Source organism: Numenius arquata, chromosome 5, assembly GCF_964106895.1.
Source record: "Numenius arquata chromosome 5, bNumArq3.hap1.1, whole genome shotgun sequence".
Classification (NCBI taxonomy): Eukaryota; Metazoa; Chordata; class Aves; order Charadriiformes; family Scolopacidae; genus Numenius; species Numenius arquata.
Window position 1 is genome coordinate 13,989,586 of NC_133580.1, and position 17,791 is coordinate 14,007,376.

A 17,791-nucleotide genomic window follows, 5' to 3' on the forward strand; every position below is an offset into this window, starting at 1 on the left:
AGTTGCTTCCCCTACTGGAAACCTTGCCAGCTGAACCTTTCTCCTCCCCCCCCCCTTTCCCCCGCCATGTTCTTTCAAAGCAGCCAGGATCCATCCAATACAGACAAAAATCACCCTGTCTAGAGGAGCTGACTGTTGGCGTGTTTTCAAATACCTCTCCCTTAAACAGCAAGCAGGCTACGTCTCAGATTCACTACATATAATATTGAGTATTTCTGATGCAGCATAACCATCAAGGACCTGTTTCCCTTTCCTGTGTGCACAGAGATTTGAGGCCTTTGAATTTTCAAAAACATTTGCAACGAACTTCTACAATCATTACCCCCCCTAAACCCTTTACTTCCCCTTTTCCTGGCCTCTTTATTATTTATTTAGCTAGATCAAAGGGCCTTTTCATCAGGCTTGTATGCTGCTGAAGTCATTTCAGATCACAAACAATGGTGGACAAACTCTGAAAATAGCTCCCCATAGGACTAGGAAGGTTCTGAGCAGATTCAAATTCCCCAAAGCTCAGACTCTGTTCCCAAATACAGACCGGTTTCTTCTTCGTGCTCCCCTCAAAACACAACACAGTACGTGCAAACACAAATGCACAGAGACCTCACCATTTACTTATGTAGCAACATTCTCCTGTTGGCTCCTCTGTATTACCTTTTTAGCTTCAAAATGGGGCCAAAATTATTATACCAAATCCCACCTGGTCTTGGACAGAGATGAGATGGTAAGGAAACAGGTAAAGTAAAGCTGTATTTTCAGCCCACCTAAATGAAACTTCATCTTCACCCACACGGACATCAGTGTTTGGCTCAAGCCAAATCTAGCTCCCTATCTAGAGGAAACCAGAACAGGCTGAGATTCCAAATGATGCAAGGAAAATTAGCAAAAGCTAAACAAGCAACTCTGGCATGAGCCACAAAGCACACTCCATTTTCCACTCCTACACTTTGGTCCACTGAAAATAAAATTCGAAAAACTCTAAAGGAAGCTCAGGTGATTTTTGTTACCTGCACCATAGTTGCTTTCATTCATTTTCTCCTTTCCTGCTTAGCATTTAGATACAGTCTAAAAAAATCTTTTGTCTGGCCAGATATAATTAAAGAGCAGCTTAAGTCTTGCAATAAGTAACTGCAAGTTTCTACAATGAATCACACCTTAACTTTAGCTTTTGCAGCAAACCTTTTGTAAGGCTCCGGAGCCTCAGCATTAAACTTCCCCGTGCCATAAAGTAAAGCTGGCTTACTTCGTTTTTGGTTTGTTTGTGGTTTTTTTTGTTTGTAGGTTTTTTTCAAAAAGATTCAGGCCTCTCTAGGAAAGCTACCGAAACAGGTTACAGTCCTTCCAGACACAGTCGGTAGCTGAACGCAGTATGTTGTCTCACATAATAAAGATGAGATCTTTGCTGAAAGAAAATGTGCCTCAGGAGCGAGGACAATGGATGGAGTTTTATACCGTCTTTCCTTACGTGGCTGTCACGGAGGTTGTTTGAAGATCTTGCTTACCTGACTGACCCATACTCAGGGGGATGCTGATACCTCATCATAGCCCCATCAGACCTTCCCTGCTGGCTCATGCGATGATCACTATAGAAATGTCCTGAGTCCTGAGGTTTGCAGTTCATAGAGGGGGTGGACACGTTTTTGTAAGGATACTCTGGAGGAGGACCCCGCTGCTCCATTCCTTTCATGTTGGTCTGGGAAGGGGGCTGCACTGAGTTCTTGTAGAACTCACTGGAGCCAGAATTTTTATAAGGGTCGCTGGACTGCTGAGGAGAGAGCGGAGAGAGGGGGGAGAGTGGTGCGCTTGTGACAGGCGCGTGGGCCTTGACACCGCTGGTGGCCAAGGACAGCTGCATCAGCCTCTCGCTCAAGGAGCGGACATGCCCTTGCTTGAGGTCCTTAAGTCCTTCATCCTGGTGGACCTTCCCTGGGCTCACCCGCTGAACCGTGGGCCGCCCTTCAGTCCTCATCTTTTGGTTGGTGACCCCCGTTACATAGAACGCTGCCCCGACACTCGCATGCGGCTGGCCCCTGAAATACTGCGACTGGACTTTGGCTTCCTCATAGGTCGGGAGATCCTCGCTGTTCTGAAGTCGCGGGGAGAGCTGCTTCTCCATGATGCTGTTGTCCACCTGTATCTCCTGGCCCTGGGGCTCCTGACGGGCAGCATGAGTCACAAGCTGGTGGTCCTGGGAGCTCAGCCCTTCGTTCTGAGATGCTGGACTCCCAGTGCTGTTGAAAGGGGGGGCATTTCCTGTGGCTTGCTGGTGTAAGGCAAGAAGGTTACGGTTGTCATTTGGGTTTCCGTATCGGAGCTGCTCCTGCAGCAGGCGCTGTAAAACTGTCGTAGCTGCTTGCTCTTCTGAATTCCTCATCTCAAACTGTGGTGCCTTTTGGGTGGAATGTAAAAGCTGCCCTTGACCTAAGGAAAGGAGACACGGTTATTAGCGCCTGAGTGGATCAAGCAAGAGACATTTAAGAGCAATGGCTTGAAATACAGAAAAAAAGCAGGTTAGATTACCAAAGGTTCCCATAACAATGGGGGTCATTAAGGCCCTTGACCTAAGAAGGACTTGCATGCCAGGGGGCAAAGCCTCTCAAGGTGATGAAAGGTGACTTGCAAATTTATAGGACTGCAAGCTGTAGGGATGCATGCCGAATACCTCAGACAGCAAGGCTGCTTGCAGGCGGAAAGGAGACCTGTAATTCACAGGATGATGGTAAAAATGCCTAAGACCTGTTTGCTTTACAGTTAGGGCTACCAACAGTGAAATACATTTCCCATATTTGCAGGCAGATAAGGACTAAAGGGTGAAATCAGCAATTTGTCAGTTTTAGGGAAAAAAAAAAAAGAAAAAAAAAAAGAGAGGCTCATTAAGATAGTCTATGGTTCAAAGGAAGTAAAGAAATCTCTTAACTTAGATCACTTAAAGCAATTAATGAATACCTCGTTAGCCAGCAGGTTTTTAGAGTTATGAAATACCCAGAGTGAGATCAGCACCTAGTCTCCCTGCTGCAGAAAACACTATGTACTGGTGCAAGTGAGGACTCTTCTGACTTCCTGCTATACAGAGGCAACCAAATCTTCACACATCTAAATAACATCAGCTGAACACATGCAAATGCAGGAGGAAAAAGAGTTGTCTGATCTAAGGAACAGAAAAAGACCTCTGAGTGGCAGAAAAAACACTGTGTACCAATGAGAGAAACACAAAGAGCTGATGTCAAGCACATCCTAAGTACAGATTAAGTCAGTGACCAACAGTGATTACACTTCACTCAGTCTCCCAGTGGACTCAGGAATTTGTCATGGAAACTCAAGCCCATTGGCCTTGCAGGAGTTGAAATATCCAAAATTAATGATACCTTTGAGACACTTAACTAAAAGCAGAGCTACTTTTGAGATAGAACAGTTCATAATAGAGAGTAGGCTTTACTTGTAGGCTAAGCTGTGGCTCTGCCCTGACAGCAGAATGCGCATTGGTATTCTAGCAATTTATTTTGACACCTTTTTACTGTATAACATTTTCCCTTAGCAAAAGGTAACTTATTCCCAACAGTTTGTTCCATGGCAGAACCACAGACGGACTGTAGGAATCAGGAGACCTGAAGGGTCTGCTTTGTTTCCACAACCACCCAGTTTCCTCCCTCAGGCCAGCCTACCGCAGGATTCTACCCCTGTAACACAAGGCCTCGAGGTACCAGGCAGGCAGAACCTTCCTGCAAACCTTAATGGAGAGAAAGTTAAAATCCACCTCATTCCAGGCTGCCTCACCAAACTAGGAATTCAGACCATGTTAAATGGCCTGGAACATGATTCTTCTGAAAGCCTATTTGAAGTAGCACATACCTATTTCCTTCACTTTGAGTTCCTTGGTAAGGAGGAGCAGTTCTGCCACATGTGGGACACACACACAGCCTTCCTCCTGCAAGTCCAAAATCTCCACTCAGAGATGGCTTCAGTCTCCTCTTCAGTAGGCCAGATCACTTGATACTCTCCTCGCTTCCAAAATAATTCTGAGGAAAGCATTGAAAACATCATTTTAATCAGCAGATGAGACCCTAGAAATCACAAACCATATTGGCCCGTATTTCAGATTTTTCTTTTGTAGCTTCTTGTTTTCTCCCAGAGCCCAACAATTTTGATCCCTTTAGGATGAATGAACCCCCCTGTCCCTAGCAATCTACTCCAGCTGCTGCTTTAATCATGACAATTTCTGCTCCAAGATTAAATGTTGCCAAGTAATGCTCTGTCCCATCTGTGCCTCCAAGTGAAACACTGATTAAAACCCGCTAATTCCTTAACTCCATTGTTTTATTTTTTGCTAAGAATGAAAGCTGCAGCACAGATGATGATACCCTGTGCTTATGGCTCCTTTTCCAGTAGTGCCGTACATTTCAAACTATATCAGCAGAAATCCTTTGGTGAAAGGTGATATGGTCAAATGCTTTATAAACTTCAACAAATTATGCCTCAGAAATGACTATGAGAATGATCAGTGTACAAACATTAGCTTTATTTCAGAGGCTGGGAAAGTGAGGGAAAGAAAAGGACACTGACAAAGTATATGCCAAAAATATATTGCAGAGCACAGCTCTAATTCCCAAAACATTCTTTAATTACATTACTTTTCCCTTTCAGAATATAAAGCACTAAAGAAACTTTAACCATTGAGGGGAGAATCAAGAGAACACAAAAAAATACGTATTTAGGCATGTTATTCAAGAGGTAGCTAAATCTACTACTGAAGGTGTCCTAAAGAAAAAGGCAAACGACGCAAAAGAAGTGAAACGTGCACTCAGTGTGCTTGTATTTAAAGGGCAGGGAATTAAAACAGAACAAGTGAAATTAAAAAATATTCACTGAGATGTATAGTTTAACTTAATTTCCTGCAATGCTGCAAAAAAAAATAAAGTGAACAGATGTAGTGAAGGAATGCAGACGTGGATACTTCTGTCTCTGTCTTATTATGGCACGCATCCACACCCAACAAAAATTATCTCCAATCTGCAAGTTAAATACTTGAGGTGTCAACAGCAATTTCAAGGCACATGAACAATATCTAACTAGAGAACAAGGCTGTGTTGTGTGGTATGGTACTTCAAGATGGTGGTTGAAAAAAACATCTAATGTCAAATTCTTAACTGGTGACTTAGCTCGAGAGGGATATATTGAAAACAGCTGCCAGCGAATATGCAGTAAAGAACCTTTAAACCAGGCATTAAGATAGCAGATAACTACAGCAACGTCTAGCCTCTTTTCCCAGTGTTGCACAACAGAAGTTGAGGATTCCTTGTCCCCCTCATACCAGTATCATCACTGACTTTTTTTTTTTTTTCAAAGTTGCCCTAAGCAACACTTTTTAGTACAGCATTAAAAGGCTTTTATTATGCAATATGATGCTGCCTTTCCACCCAAAGATTTCTTTTGTCTCAACTGGAAAAATCTAAGGGAGGGGGTAGGGGGTGTTGTTTATTTTTTTAATACAAAGATACAACGCAGCTTGAGATTGTGCCTCTCTGCCTTAAAGATTTTCTCAACAGACAATTTCAATCTGTGTATGTTTAACTCCTTCAAACGTTCAAGGAAGTAATTCTGTATGCAACCATTTCACACACGGAGTTTCACTTCACAGCAATACAAACTTATTCTGCTGATCTGATGAAGGGAGGGCACAGTTCACAGAGAAAGTATTTGCTGGAACTGAACACTACTAATTTTAGTGTAGATGTAAATTAGGAATCCGCCGGGAAATCAAAAACAAAAGGTGGACTGAGATACAATATGAAGATATTCCGGCCAACAAATCCACTTTCTTTAAATACCAACTGTTAGCATTAAGCTTATTTTTTTCCAGTTTTATCCCATTATTTTTAATTAACAAAGAAAATCTTGTGCAACTAATTTGGGTGGCAGCATTCCTGGAATCTGCTTTCTGAGCAAGCTGGAAACTCATGGCAGAACCAGTGAGTTAACTTTTTTATGTAATGAAACACAAAAATGAACAGTACAATCGGTACTGAAGCCCATGTGTTATTTATTTGGACACCAAATTGTATTTGTGTTAGGCTCTTCCAGTAATTTCAGTTTTCAGTGTGCCAAAGATGGAAATTAGTGAGGTGCACTGCAAAAGTTGTTACGATAGAACTGGAAGGAAATTGGAATAGGTTCTATAGACATTTTAAACAGACATATTTGGGGGTTTAAGCCCAAATCTATTACGATGGATATGGCTGAATTCAGACCTTCAACAACTTTGCAAAACTGTACTTGCTTATGGATTGGATGGTGCACTCTTCGTAACCACAAAGCCTAGAAACGCCTTGCTTTTCAAGTGGAAAATTCTGTTTAGACCAATTCTGTTCCAAGGAACCACTGTGAGGGAGGTTTCCCAGGCTGAACCCATTTTACAGTTTGTTCCTGAGCCTTGTAGCTCTGTCATCTTACTACCTTATTCTAATTTCTAGTCTGAAACTATTCGTGGTCACTTTAGAGTTGTGTGTTCTTGAGCAAAACATCAGAGTCTAGAACTGGTCGAACGAACGCAGGATTGCAAATAGCATTGCACATAACCATGCTGAGATCAAGAATGGGCATAAAAAGGGAGGTAGCATAGGTACTATTTAAGAAAGAAAAGACCCATGTTTGCAGGGCATTGTGTAAAACTCAGTAGCTGAGGCTTCTGTCTCAAACATCATGTAATTATGCACAGGAACCTTGCCAGTCCCTCGCGAGGAAGAAAGATTAATGAAGAATTTAAAATGATAATACTGCCAGGCTGTAAGGAACCAAGCAGCACATTTCTGTACAGCATGCAAATATTTTTCAGCATTATAAAAATAAACAAGCTTAGACAAGTGAGCTACTCACCACTGTTTGATGAGTGGCTATAATGCTATAGCTCAATTAACCTGCATGGAGCAATAATAACCTCACAAGCAAAGAGAAGCATCTTTCTTTAGCTTGTGAAACTAAGAGGAATGCAAGAGTCCCTGTGAGGACAGCCTGTACATACTTGCCCAGAATTACTGCTTAGCCAAGAAGCTAATTAGCTTACGCATCAGGTGGGATGGGAACAGGTTCACCACCTCAAAAAGGCTGCAGTACAGTTAAGCACTTTCAGTTTTACTACTAAATTTTGTGTCATACACACAAAACAATCCAGTGACACTGTCAGGCTTCAAATGCAAGCAGATTTTGCTAAGTAATTCTGTGTTTTTCTTAAAAGATGTGCATGTGACACTGCTTATCCAGGCTGGCAACAGGTGATAGGATGCTATCACTCAGATGAAGTGTTAGGTTGTTTTTTTAGGTGCAGAATTATCTTCAGACATACCTGCACACTGTAATAGAAGAGGGGAACACAAAACAGAGACAGCACAGAAAGGACTGGCTGTGAAGTCCCCGGGCAATCGCAGAGACCAGCTCACATGCTGAGTCACCCAGTGTTTAATGGAAATATGCCTTTGCTACACGGCCTCTGCAAAACCCAGCAGGCTGATTGCCAGATCCTGCAAAATTGACTTAACGTGAGTGTCTGTAAGACCACCGGAAACATGGCTGTTCTGCACACACACTCACTTTGAAGTGGCTAGGAGCACCAGACGCACAAGGGCGAGGTCCAGATTTAATGAATAGTGCAGGTTATCACCGAATGCTCTTCATTTCAGCCCTACCCAAGGAGGAGGAAAGGAGAGAATACACACTAAGACAGTCCTTGAGAATAAAAGTTCCCAACGTCTGGCGCCAACACCCAAACCTGCAAGGCGGCACATAATGAATCCCAGTGTGTAATAGCATTTTAGCACCAGCTCCTAACCAAAAGTGGGTTTCAGACTCCAACCATAAACACTTCCCCAGCTTTCATTCAACCACCCCGTCCCTGCTTGCCTCGATCTGCTGAGGTGGCTCAGGTGATCTTGGAGGGTGGCACTGAGCAGGTGCATGGAGCAGCGCCAACATTACTCATCTTCATACCAGAAGGACAGAGTCACTGGGCAAACAAGAAAAACTTCCTTCTTTTAACTGAAAACAAGAACAATGTCACCCGGAGGGGTGCAAATAATACGCATACCCATTCCATTAGATCAGCCGGCAATTATAGCAAGGCCACCAGAACACCTGAAGACTGATCACAGTTCTAACTCCTCTCCGGGCCAAACCCAATTCACCTTCAGCATGGACCAGACTACCTCGCCGGGAGCCACTAGCCATTCTCCTGAAACACTCGCTCACGGTATTGGGATTTGGGCACAGAACAGCACAAGAAAGCCTATCAGGCCTGAAGAAAAAGCAGCAGGTTGCTGGTCTGGCTTGTGATAAGTCAAGGCATCAACACAGAAAGACCCCCTCTAAATAACATGTCTAAGGAAAAAAATGAAAAGACCTTATTTGACCTTTGAAACGCTGCTCCCTCACTTTAAAGTATCCATTTCTTCAGAGGGAAGTACCTATAATCTTCACCAACATAATTTAGGTTTTATATTACAAAGGGAAGAAAAAAACCCAGAAAAATAAACACTTACAAAGCCTGGTATAAACAGGAATGCTTCATGGCTTTTAAGCATTTTGATAAGAATGCTATGGAATTTCAAGTTCCCCCATAAAATTTCAAAAGTCAGAGGGCAAGAGGATTTATTCTGAATATACTGGGCTAATAGTAAAAGCAGTCTGGGACAACACATCCAGCTGTTTTTATCAGGAATACTTCTATATGAACACATCACACCATTCAGTTGCTTAGAATCTATTATGCAGCACTAGCAAGCACTACACACACATCTGCAGAGAGACAACCCTTTAGTGCCATGTACTGCAATTTCTGCATATTTAATGAAAAACTAATTCCAGCAGAGGCGATGGGAGCTCCGCTACTAACTTCGTAAAGGCCAAGATCTCACCTTTTAGATGTCTTCTAAAACCAGATCAAGCTTACACAGGTTTTGTCACATCAGGTCTCCTTTCAGAGGACTGCCTCCCAGCGCATACCGAGCAAGATTCATCTGCTTCGAACTTCACAGATTTCCAGTAATTATCCTTGTAGAATCGGGGAACTGTTGTAAACCTAAGCCGCAATTTTATTCGACATCAAGCTTTGTTTTGTCTGTTAAGAATGCTCCACTTCTTGCTGCTGCTAGCACTCAGGCAGCGCCCTGCTTCTGTCGTCAGCAGTCCCGGTCCCACAACTATCCCAAGTATGCCCCAGCACCATTTTCATTGCATTGTGTGGTTTCTCCATTCCTTCACTGATTTAGTCCAGGCCTCTCCTCGGGGCTCTCAGATAATGAAAAGCATGTGAGAGTAAAATGTAATCTTCAAACACGCAAACCAGTTTCATGTGCATTATCAGAAGGGAGCAAAACGTTGACAGTGCATCATTTGTCCCTACCGATAGGATCAGGCTGTTTTAATTGCTGGTGAGATAAAAAAAGATTAGAATCACCATCTACATTAAAAAGAAAGTAAAAATTTGAACCTAAAAGCTTAAGTCCTGAAAACAATGGAAAACACACGCCCCAAAAAAATATACCCGCTTTATGCTACCTTAGGTAATTTTTCCTCATATGTCGGTTGTGGCATCCTGAATATTTGTATCATAAGTTGACACAAATGAAAAGCGCAGGTGGAGAAAGGTATAGAGAAAAAAAACAATCACTATGGCCTACCTTTAGCATGGAATTTTCTGGCTTTTTCTAGCATTACCGCAATTTAAAATATTTTAAGCCCCCATATGGAGGAGACCACCTTATTTCACAAAGCAGTTTTACAGTATTTAACAGGACTTGTCACAGACATAGGCCCTTCTTTTTTCAAAGGGCTGCTTTTTTTTTTTCCTTTATAAACAGAAATAGTTAAAATACAGTTAACTTACCAGTTGTCAGTCAGTCTAACAGAGCTGGCAATGCTCATTCTGAGATGCTGCTGCTCAAGGAAGGGAACAAACCTAACGCAGTACTGGGACAACCCAGTATCATGAAGCAAACCCATTTTGTGATCTCAATAGGTAGCATGGGTTAAAAAGATGGCTCTCCGTTTTTCTTTTTTTTTTTTTTTAAAGTAAAACCCAACAGAAGATCCAGACCACCAAATTTTTAGAAAGCAAAGATGTTATAAAAGAACACCACCAAAACCACTTTTATCATAACCACCTGGATTTTTCATGTGCACCTTGTAAAAACCTTTAATTACTTGTAAGATGATTAATTAAGCCTCACCACCACACTGGGAGGAAGATATTACTAGGTTCGTTACAGCGCAGCACTGATTGGCTAAATTCTAGCCTACACGTATGTTTTTGTTGCCACAACTATGTCACTCGGGGAATTGATTTCTTTCAATGTAACTATTCCAGCAACCACTCTAAAGCAGATGCAGTTACACTAGGAAATAATTGTTTTTAGGTATATTACTTCGGAAACCTTGTGTAAACCATACCAGAAAAACTTCTTCCTTGCTAATATAAACTTCATCACTACTAGAAAGAATTTCCATAGTAACTGGAGCAGCAAAAATTTTAAGTATAGATCCTGGCCAAAATGGTTTTGATCAAGGATGTAGGCATCCCAGAACTTGTTCAAGCAGAAGGCAGGGGAACTTTCTGAGTATTTTCTACAGCTGGAGAAGATACTTCTGCTAGGTATCCATAGCAGCTGCAGAAACAAAAAGTTAGAGCTACACAATATTCCCCTAATGAAGGAAATCTACATGTTTGTGTTTTCATGGTGCAGCATCAGCAGCTAATAAGACACCACAATCTTATGCCACTTGAGCACTGAGATGTGCTAAAATTAACTTCATTGAATGTGCAGAAAACACAGGTAACGTTGCTCCTTAAGCACAAATTCAAAATAAGTAGCCCTGCCCCAGCCATCACTCAGAGCTGCAGTCAACGCCAGCAGAGCTTGCAGCAGGACACACATCAAGCTCTTGCTGCCCAAGGAACGGGCCTCGCCGGGGCTGGAAAACCCACCATCCTGTGTCTCGCAAGGCAACACGCAGCTGGAGGGCTCCCTCCACGCCCTCTGCCTTCCACAAGCACCAGTTTGGGCCCTGATCTCCATTTCAGCTTTCTGACATGGCCCCACCAAAACATCCCCTCCAAATGCCACCTGAGTGGTTTGGGATGTGGCCAGCAGCCTCCCCCACACATTTTCTCATGCCATCCCTACCTACCCTAATCGGAAATGCACTGGTCGTTCACCAGGTGATAAATCATAGAATCATAAAATCATTCAGGTTGGAAAAGGCCCTTGGGATCATCGAGTCCAACCATCAACCCTACTCTACAAAGTTCTCCCCTACACCATATCCCCCAACGCCGCATCTAAACGACTCTTAAACACATTCAGGGATGGTGACTCAACCACCTCCTTGGGCAGCCTATTCCAGTGTCTGACCACTCTTTCTGTGAAGAATTGTTTCCTAATGTCCAGTCTAAACCTACCTTGTTGCAGCTTGAAGCCATTCCCTCTCATTCTATCGCTAATTAGCCGTGAGAAGAGACCAGCACCAACCTCTCTACAGTGTCCTTTCAAGTAGTTGTAGAGAGTGATGAGGTCTCCCCTCAGTCTCCTCTTCCTCAAACTAAACAGTCCCAGCTCCCTCAGTCGCTCTTCATAAGATTTATTCTCCAGGCCCTTCACCAGCTTTGTTGCCCTCCTCTGTACCCGCTCCAGCACCTCGATATCTCTCTTGTATTGGGATGCCCAAAACTGGACACAATACTCCAGGTGTGGCCTCACCAGTGCTAAGATTTTTTTATTACTTTTTCTTTTTTTAAACAAGATCCGAGTGCTCTACACCCAATCCCAACTCGGCAACAGCAAAAGCTGGGTTTTTTCACGTAACTTTTCTGCCTGCTCTCTACAGTTCCCTGATCTTACCCAGAGGAAGGGTGGAACAGACTATGTAATTGCTCTCAGTCTCTTCAACCTTTATCATTCTGCAGTAAGAAGTCTTTCAAAAACCTAATACGAACATACAGCATTCAGTTGTGATGATTTTAGTAAGCTACAGATTACCAATTTGTCCTGCACCTCCACATCTTACACTGGTTTTACATTTTGTGTCCCCAGAAATATGGAGGAGGCTTCAGCTTTGTTTCTTTTCAAAAAGACAATGGGAAAACTAGGAAGATATGTTTTCCCACCCTGTTTTTCCCAAACCCCACAACAAGATGGGCTAGCCCCAGTATGAAGCAATAAAATTTGTTTCAGCTGGACACAGAACCACCCAAATTAGAAGAGCAGGAAAATTCCACCAAACCCTGAAGTGAACAAAGTCACTGAAATGTGGAATTACTTTCCTTCAGGGCTACAGTAAATAATCCTAAGAAATTAAATAATTCTTTTAAAAAACAAGTTGTGTAGCATTTTAAAGCAAACAAACATTATTGTGATACAACTCTTAGACAAGGTCTTACAAATGCTAATTAATTCATTAAACAAAAACTTAAATTGGCTTAATTCATAGACATTCATATAAGAGAACTGCTCAACAACATCTTGTCTGCAATTAGACACTGTAAATGCTTTGCTAATACAAATATTAGCAAGGCCTTTAAAAACCAACTTTATTAGATCAGTGACTTTTTTATGGTTTAAACAAAATCTTGGTTCTCTATTCTACCCAATAGTGGTGAACTTATATAGTCCAACAATAGTTATCAAGGAAAATGACCAAAGACCTCTCCAAACTCCCAAAGGTTTTCAAATATTTAGTATTTAAAAAAAAAAAGGTTATTTTAAGCCTAGACACAACCAAATTAGACAACAGTCGTTCTGAGAGAGGATAAGAAAGTAAAAAAGCAACAAGTATGAATGGCAGTATTTATCTCTGAACCCCTTCTGCAGGACCAAGAATGCAGACTGCGTGCCAGTAAAATATGAGACGATTCAGCTATTAGAAACAGGAGAGAGCACTCACTTTCCCAGCGCTAAGCCAGGAACAGGGGAGCCGCTCACAACAAAGCATGACACATCGAGCAACCATCATATGAAGGATGACCACAACTCATGATCCCCAGGCGCTACAGGAGACTCCAACACACGTTCTTCCTTCACTTAAACTAAGCACTTCACATAACCACTACTCTACTAAGACAGGATTTTAAGGCTTTGAGAACTCTGTTTCCACGGGCCTTTTAATTTTGTTCTCAGTTTTTTGTTTTTTTCCAGGACTTTTTCTTTTCCATTCCTATTCATTCATCTATTCCTATTCATTCACCTATTCACTTCTCATTCACCAATCTCCCCCTTACATCAAATGTTTGGTTTGCTCTGAATGGCCATTTATACACAGGTAAGTTTCAAATATATTCTTACTTGAAAAATTACATCCAAGTGTTTAAGTAAACACAAATTTCATCAACTCCGAAAAACTCCTTTCACTTACAGGCATAGTAAGCAAGACAAATATTATATTGCATATATTAAATGAATTGCTCCTAGGAGCTCCGTTACACTATTATTCCCCAAAGTTGTTGAGATTTTTTTTTTCTGTCTTGAAGATTACATTTCAAGGCTACGCTGGAGAGCCAAGTCATGTGCAAGACTGGGATATTTGCTGACTTTAGAGTTCCCCATACAGTACAGTATTTTCACATGGATACCATTTCAGCATCAGAACTGTTCAAAGCATAAACCAAATACTTTTGCAAAAGCTGAAGGTATGGCTGTGGCGTGGAGGCTGCAGTATACAATTCTTCCTGCAGCCAGCACTACATTCCAGAGCTGTTTGGGAATAAACCCTTTCAGACAGGAGAGAGTGTAACAACTGAGAAGCTCCTGCAGCCAACTGGACTCATAGAGCAGCTATGTGCCTGTTCTTTCATAAAGACAATGTTTTAAAGCCTACAATACGATGATGCCATATATGGGGCACATACACAGAGAAGATCAGGCACAAAAGGTAGATGAACATTTAATCTAGAAAGTAACTTCTCAACAGAAAGTAAGACACGCAAAGAATTCCTGAAAGCAGAAAATGAGCTTACAGAAATTGGTTGTGGCCCAGATTCAACACAATGGACTAAATCATTTTGACAAATCCTCTAGTGCTTCCTGAAACTTTATAGCCCCAGCAATAGGCAATTTGGAACACTTCTCTGAAGAGCCAAGAGATCCAAGTCCTCTCTTGTATTTCAGCGAACAGGAGAAAGAGAGCCTTCAACCTCATTGCCAATCACCAAGAATGGCTGTTCTCACACTATTATAAACATTTGGTATCCATGGAAGGGGGATACCTAGCAGCAAACATTGGCAACCAAGGACATTCCACTCCCACTATATTGTCCACAATAGCAAGGAGAAAAAAAATAAATCCGTAAGGCTGTTTCAATTAGGAAACCTTTGAGAAGACTTCTTCAAAATTGAGTGTCAGAAAATACCTTGAAATATGGGAATGTGCAACAACAGTTAGATGGGGGAAAACAAGCATCTTACTTTACTCTGGAAGCATTTACACTTCAGCCCAAAGTGGGAACATCCAATAATCCAAGAACCTTTTGCCAAGAACAAGGTAATAGTTTTCTTTTTAATTCAGAACAGAACCTAACACACACCACATTCTGCACTGAACAGAGAATCTCATAATTTACAGGTGTTTGGAGCCAGGTTTCAGTTTAATACAAACACTTAACATGCAAGAACTTTCTTACACTGGGCTTTGTCTTTCCACTGGGGTTACAGTTCTGCAGCTCTTTAAGACCTGTCAGTAAGAATGAAGTAAGAATTGCAAAACAGAGTTCTGCCCCAAAAGAGGTATGAACAGACAAATTCATTCACACCTAAAAGTGTTTATACATTAACATACACTTGGACTGTTGATAATTCTAGAATTAAAGACTTATCTCTGTATATACATTAATACAGCAACAACCTGAACCTACATCAGATTTTGCTCCACGTTAAGGCAATAAAGCCTTTAGTGAGCTGAAATTTTATTTCAGCTGTTCATTTACTGTAGAAACAGTGAGCCCTACCCATGGGCCCAAGATATCATTCTGCTGGGTGCTATGCAGAGTTAAACGGTACAAGTTGTTTCATCAAAAAAACCACCACCACCACCACACCCCCCAAAAAAAGTCACATTACATTCAACCGGAAACAAAAGGACAGGATAGAAGAGGGAGAAGCATTTATGTTCTTTTTGGGAACTTGGAGCTTGCAAATACTCAATTTCACTGTCATGGTTAGGAAAATGTGGCAGTAAAGAAACGCAACCTTCTTTCTAAATAAACAAAAAGATTGGTCCATCTGCTGATGAAAGTCAGGATAAAGAGGACAAGAGAACTATTAAATTATCTACACTTCTGGGATTCTTGCTATTCTTTTGCAAAGTGAACGGCTTATGCTAATCAGGATGCATCTGAAATACATCATTCAAGCCTTTTTCTACAAATATAGTTCTTATTTATCCAGAAAGATCCCCACCAGCTGGCAATGTTTGCATACAATGTTAAACCCAACTTCAAGAGCCCATGCATTATGAGTCATTTTACATTTAAAAACATTAGTTCTTTTAGCTATTCTTGAAGATGGCATATCCCATGAGAAGAATTTTAGTGGACTTCAGCAATAATACATTATGTTACTGTCCTACTTCCTCTAGCACAAAGAAGTTACAAGTTTTCTGTTGTTTGGTGTTTTTTTCTCCTAACAGTACCTTGCCTACAGAACATCTTTGGAGAAGGGACAAAAGGATTTGCACCGATGCCTTCTATATGAGTCAAATATTTATGCTATACCGTCTTCAAGCACTTTCATCTAGAAACCTGTGGAATGTGATCTCCTGACCTTAACACTCAAGCACGTCTAAATCAGCTGCCCTTTGAGCTGTACTGCAGACTACAGAGAATTTTTATACATTTGTACTCCAGGCATACAAAAAACTTCTGGCCCAGACACGGCATTCTGAGCTACAAAGCATACACTAGCCCAAAGTCGCTCAAGCAAGCTTCAGGAAAGAGCAATACTTTGATTCTCCCAGTCTGATGTCATGCGTTACCATAAACAGGTAGAATGATGAACCATGCTATCAGTATATTAACCAGCCATCACAATTTAAGTATGTGTCATGCCAAACAATATCACAATTACGAGGTGCCAGCACCACTGCAATCCTATGTCCCACTGTATGGCCCATTCTGCCCACTCCACACTGCCCAGCTTCCTTTCGGCCTCCAGCCTCCTCCCCAGGACAGGCAGTGCTGCCTGCAAAACTTCTCCAGAATCAGAAAGGCAAGGAGCTTGGGGCAAGACCAGGCGCCCATTTGCCTTCTCCTAGAAATCCTACTCTTTCCTCAAGAAAGCGCTAGAGCAGAAACAAGTCATTCTGTGTTGTTTGTGGCTCCCAGGAATGCTTTAAGGACAGGGGTTATGTTGCAAGTAAGTGTCCTGGAGAAAAAGAGAGGGAGACCAAGTGCCTCATGTGAACCTGTAACTTCAACTATGGGACAAATTTTTCCAGGGTCAGCTCATGACCCTACTCCTAGGAGAAGCAGTCACTGAGGTAACCCCGGTGAAAGTCTGACTCAAAGATTTAACAGGGTCATGGTCTTGATGGTACAGTACATGTTTTTATATCAGCCCTGAAAAAAACGATGTGATGCTGCCCATCACTCACACAGGAGCAGCACAAGGGCATAGGACAAGCTCAAGATGGTTCTTGTGTTCCCACCCTGATTTGGCAGAAAGACTCAGTCCCCAGAAAAAAGTCACGGGTAGCAGAAAAAAGTGAGACAGCAGCCAAAACCTATGCCATGTCCTCTCCCCCAGGATGGATCCTGGCCAGTCACCTCACAAGCTGCCCTGCTGGCTGTTACACTTCAGCAGAGACTGGGACGCCCTCAGTTCTCTGAGGGTCCATCAGCTCAGAGCACCCTGACTTGCTGCCCCCCTCTAAGGGAGGGATGAGACACCTTTTCCACCTTTTTTCCCCACAGAAATCCCTCCAAGAGAGGGTAGGGGAAAGAAAGACCACAACAGACCAGTATTTAGCAGTTCCTGTATCATCTACAGGAAAAACCCACGCAGTGGGGAAGAGCATAATGTCAAGGCTGGTTTCACCACAGAAACAGCCAGATCCTCCTGCTGGGGGATGCTGTGTGTTTCCACAGGGAACAATATAATCCTTCCTGCAAAGAGGAGTCCTACTACCAGCGACACGGAGTTCCACAGGTCCTTCCTTTGCACAAAAGACTGGTAGCAATGAAACTCTGGCCGTGGGAAGTGGGTATGTGGGTACAGAGCTGGAGGAGAAGTAAAATTAGAAATTCCCAGAGGTATTATCACTTGTAAAACAGCACACATTCAGCACTTGGCCCTTAGAGAAAGCAGTATGCTACAAAATATGTTTCCCTGCACAGAGACTGGGCCTCCATCCAGTTATTATGTTCACATGTCCCTGCTGCGTTTTCAGTTTTACTTTAGGAAAAAAAAAAATCTCAAAACAAAGAAAACATATCCCCGTACTCACGCTGTACAGTGCCAAGCATGTTCCTAGCCATGTTCATTAATCTGTTAAGGCATGTTAACTATGGGTTCAACACTTTTACACCTTGTGACACAGCAGTAAAACACTCTAATGTAAAACAAATTCCAGTGTGAAACAAGAAATCTCAACTGACTGTGGAAGCCCTGTTTGTACACGTGCATACGTAATGCACATACATGCTTCTCTGTGAAGCATGACGAGCAAAGACAATCTTGACACGTGGATTACAAACACAATGACTGCGATTATTTTCTCAAAAGAAAAGAGCACCGCAAGAAACGCGGCTGCTTTCAAACACAGC

General features: G+C 42.2%; 1 protein-coding gene across 1 annotated transcript in view; it reads right to left on the reverse strand.

The window, feature by feature from the left end:
- AMOT (angiomotin) overlaps window positions 1-4,026 on the reverse strand; it is a 38,461-nt gene extending 34,435 nt beyond the window's left edge. The window contains exons 1-2 of the mRNA XM_074147296.1: window positions 3,847-4,026; window positions 1,500-2,418 (exon numbers count right to left, since the gene is read on the reverse strand). Of these exons, the coding sequence (XP_074003397.1) occupies window positions 1,500-2,371 (872 nt within the window). The 5' untranslated portion in view covers window positions 2,372-2,418; window positions 3,847-4,026. The remainder of the gene's footprint in view (window positions 1-1,499; window positions 2,419-3,846) is intronic.
- Window positions 4,027-17,791: the final 13,765 nt, after the last annotated feature.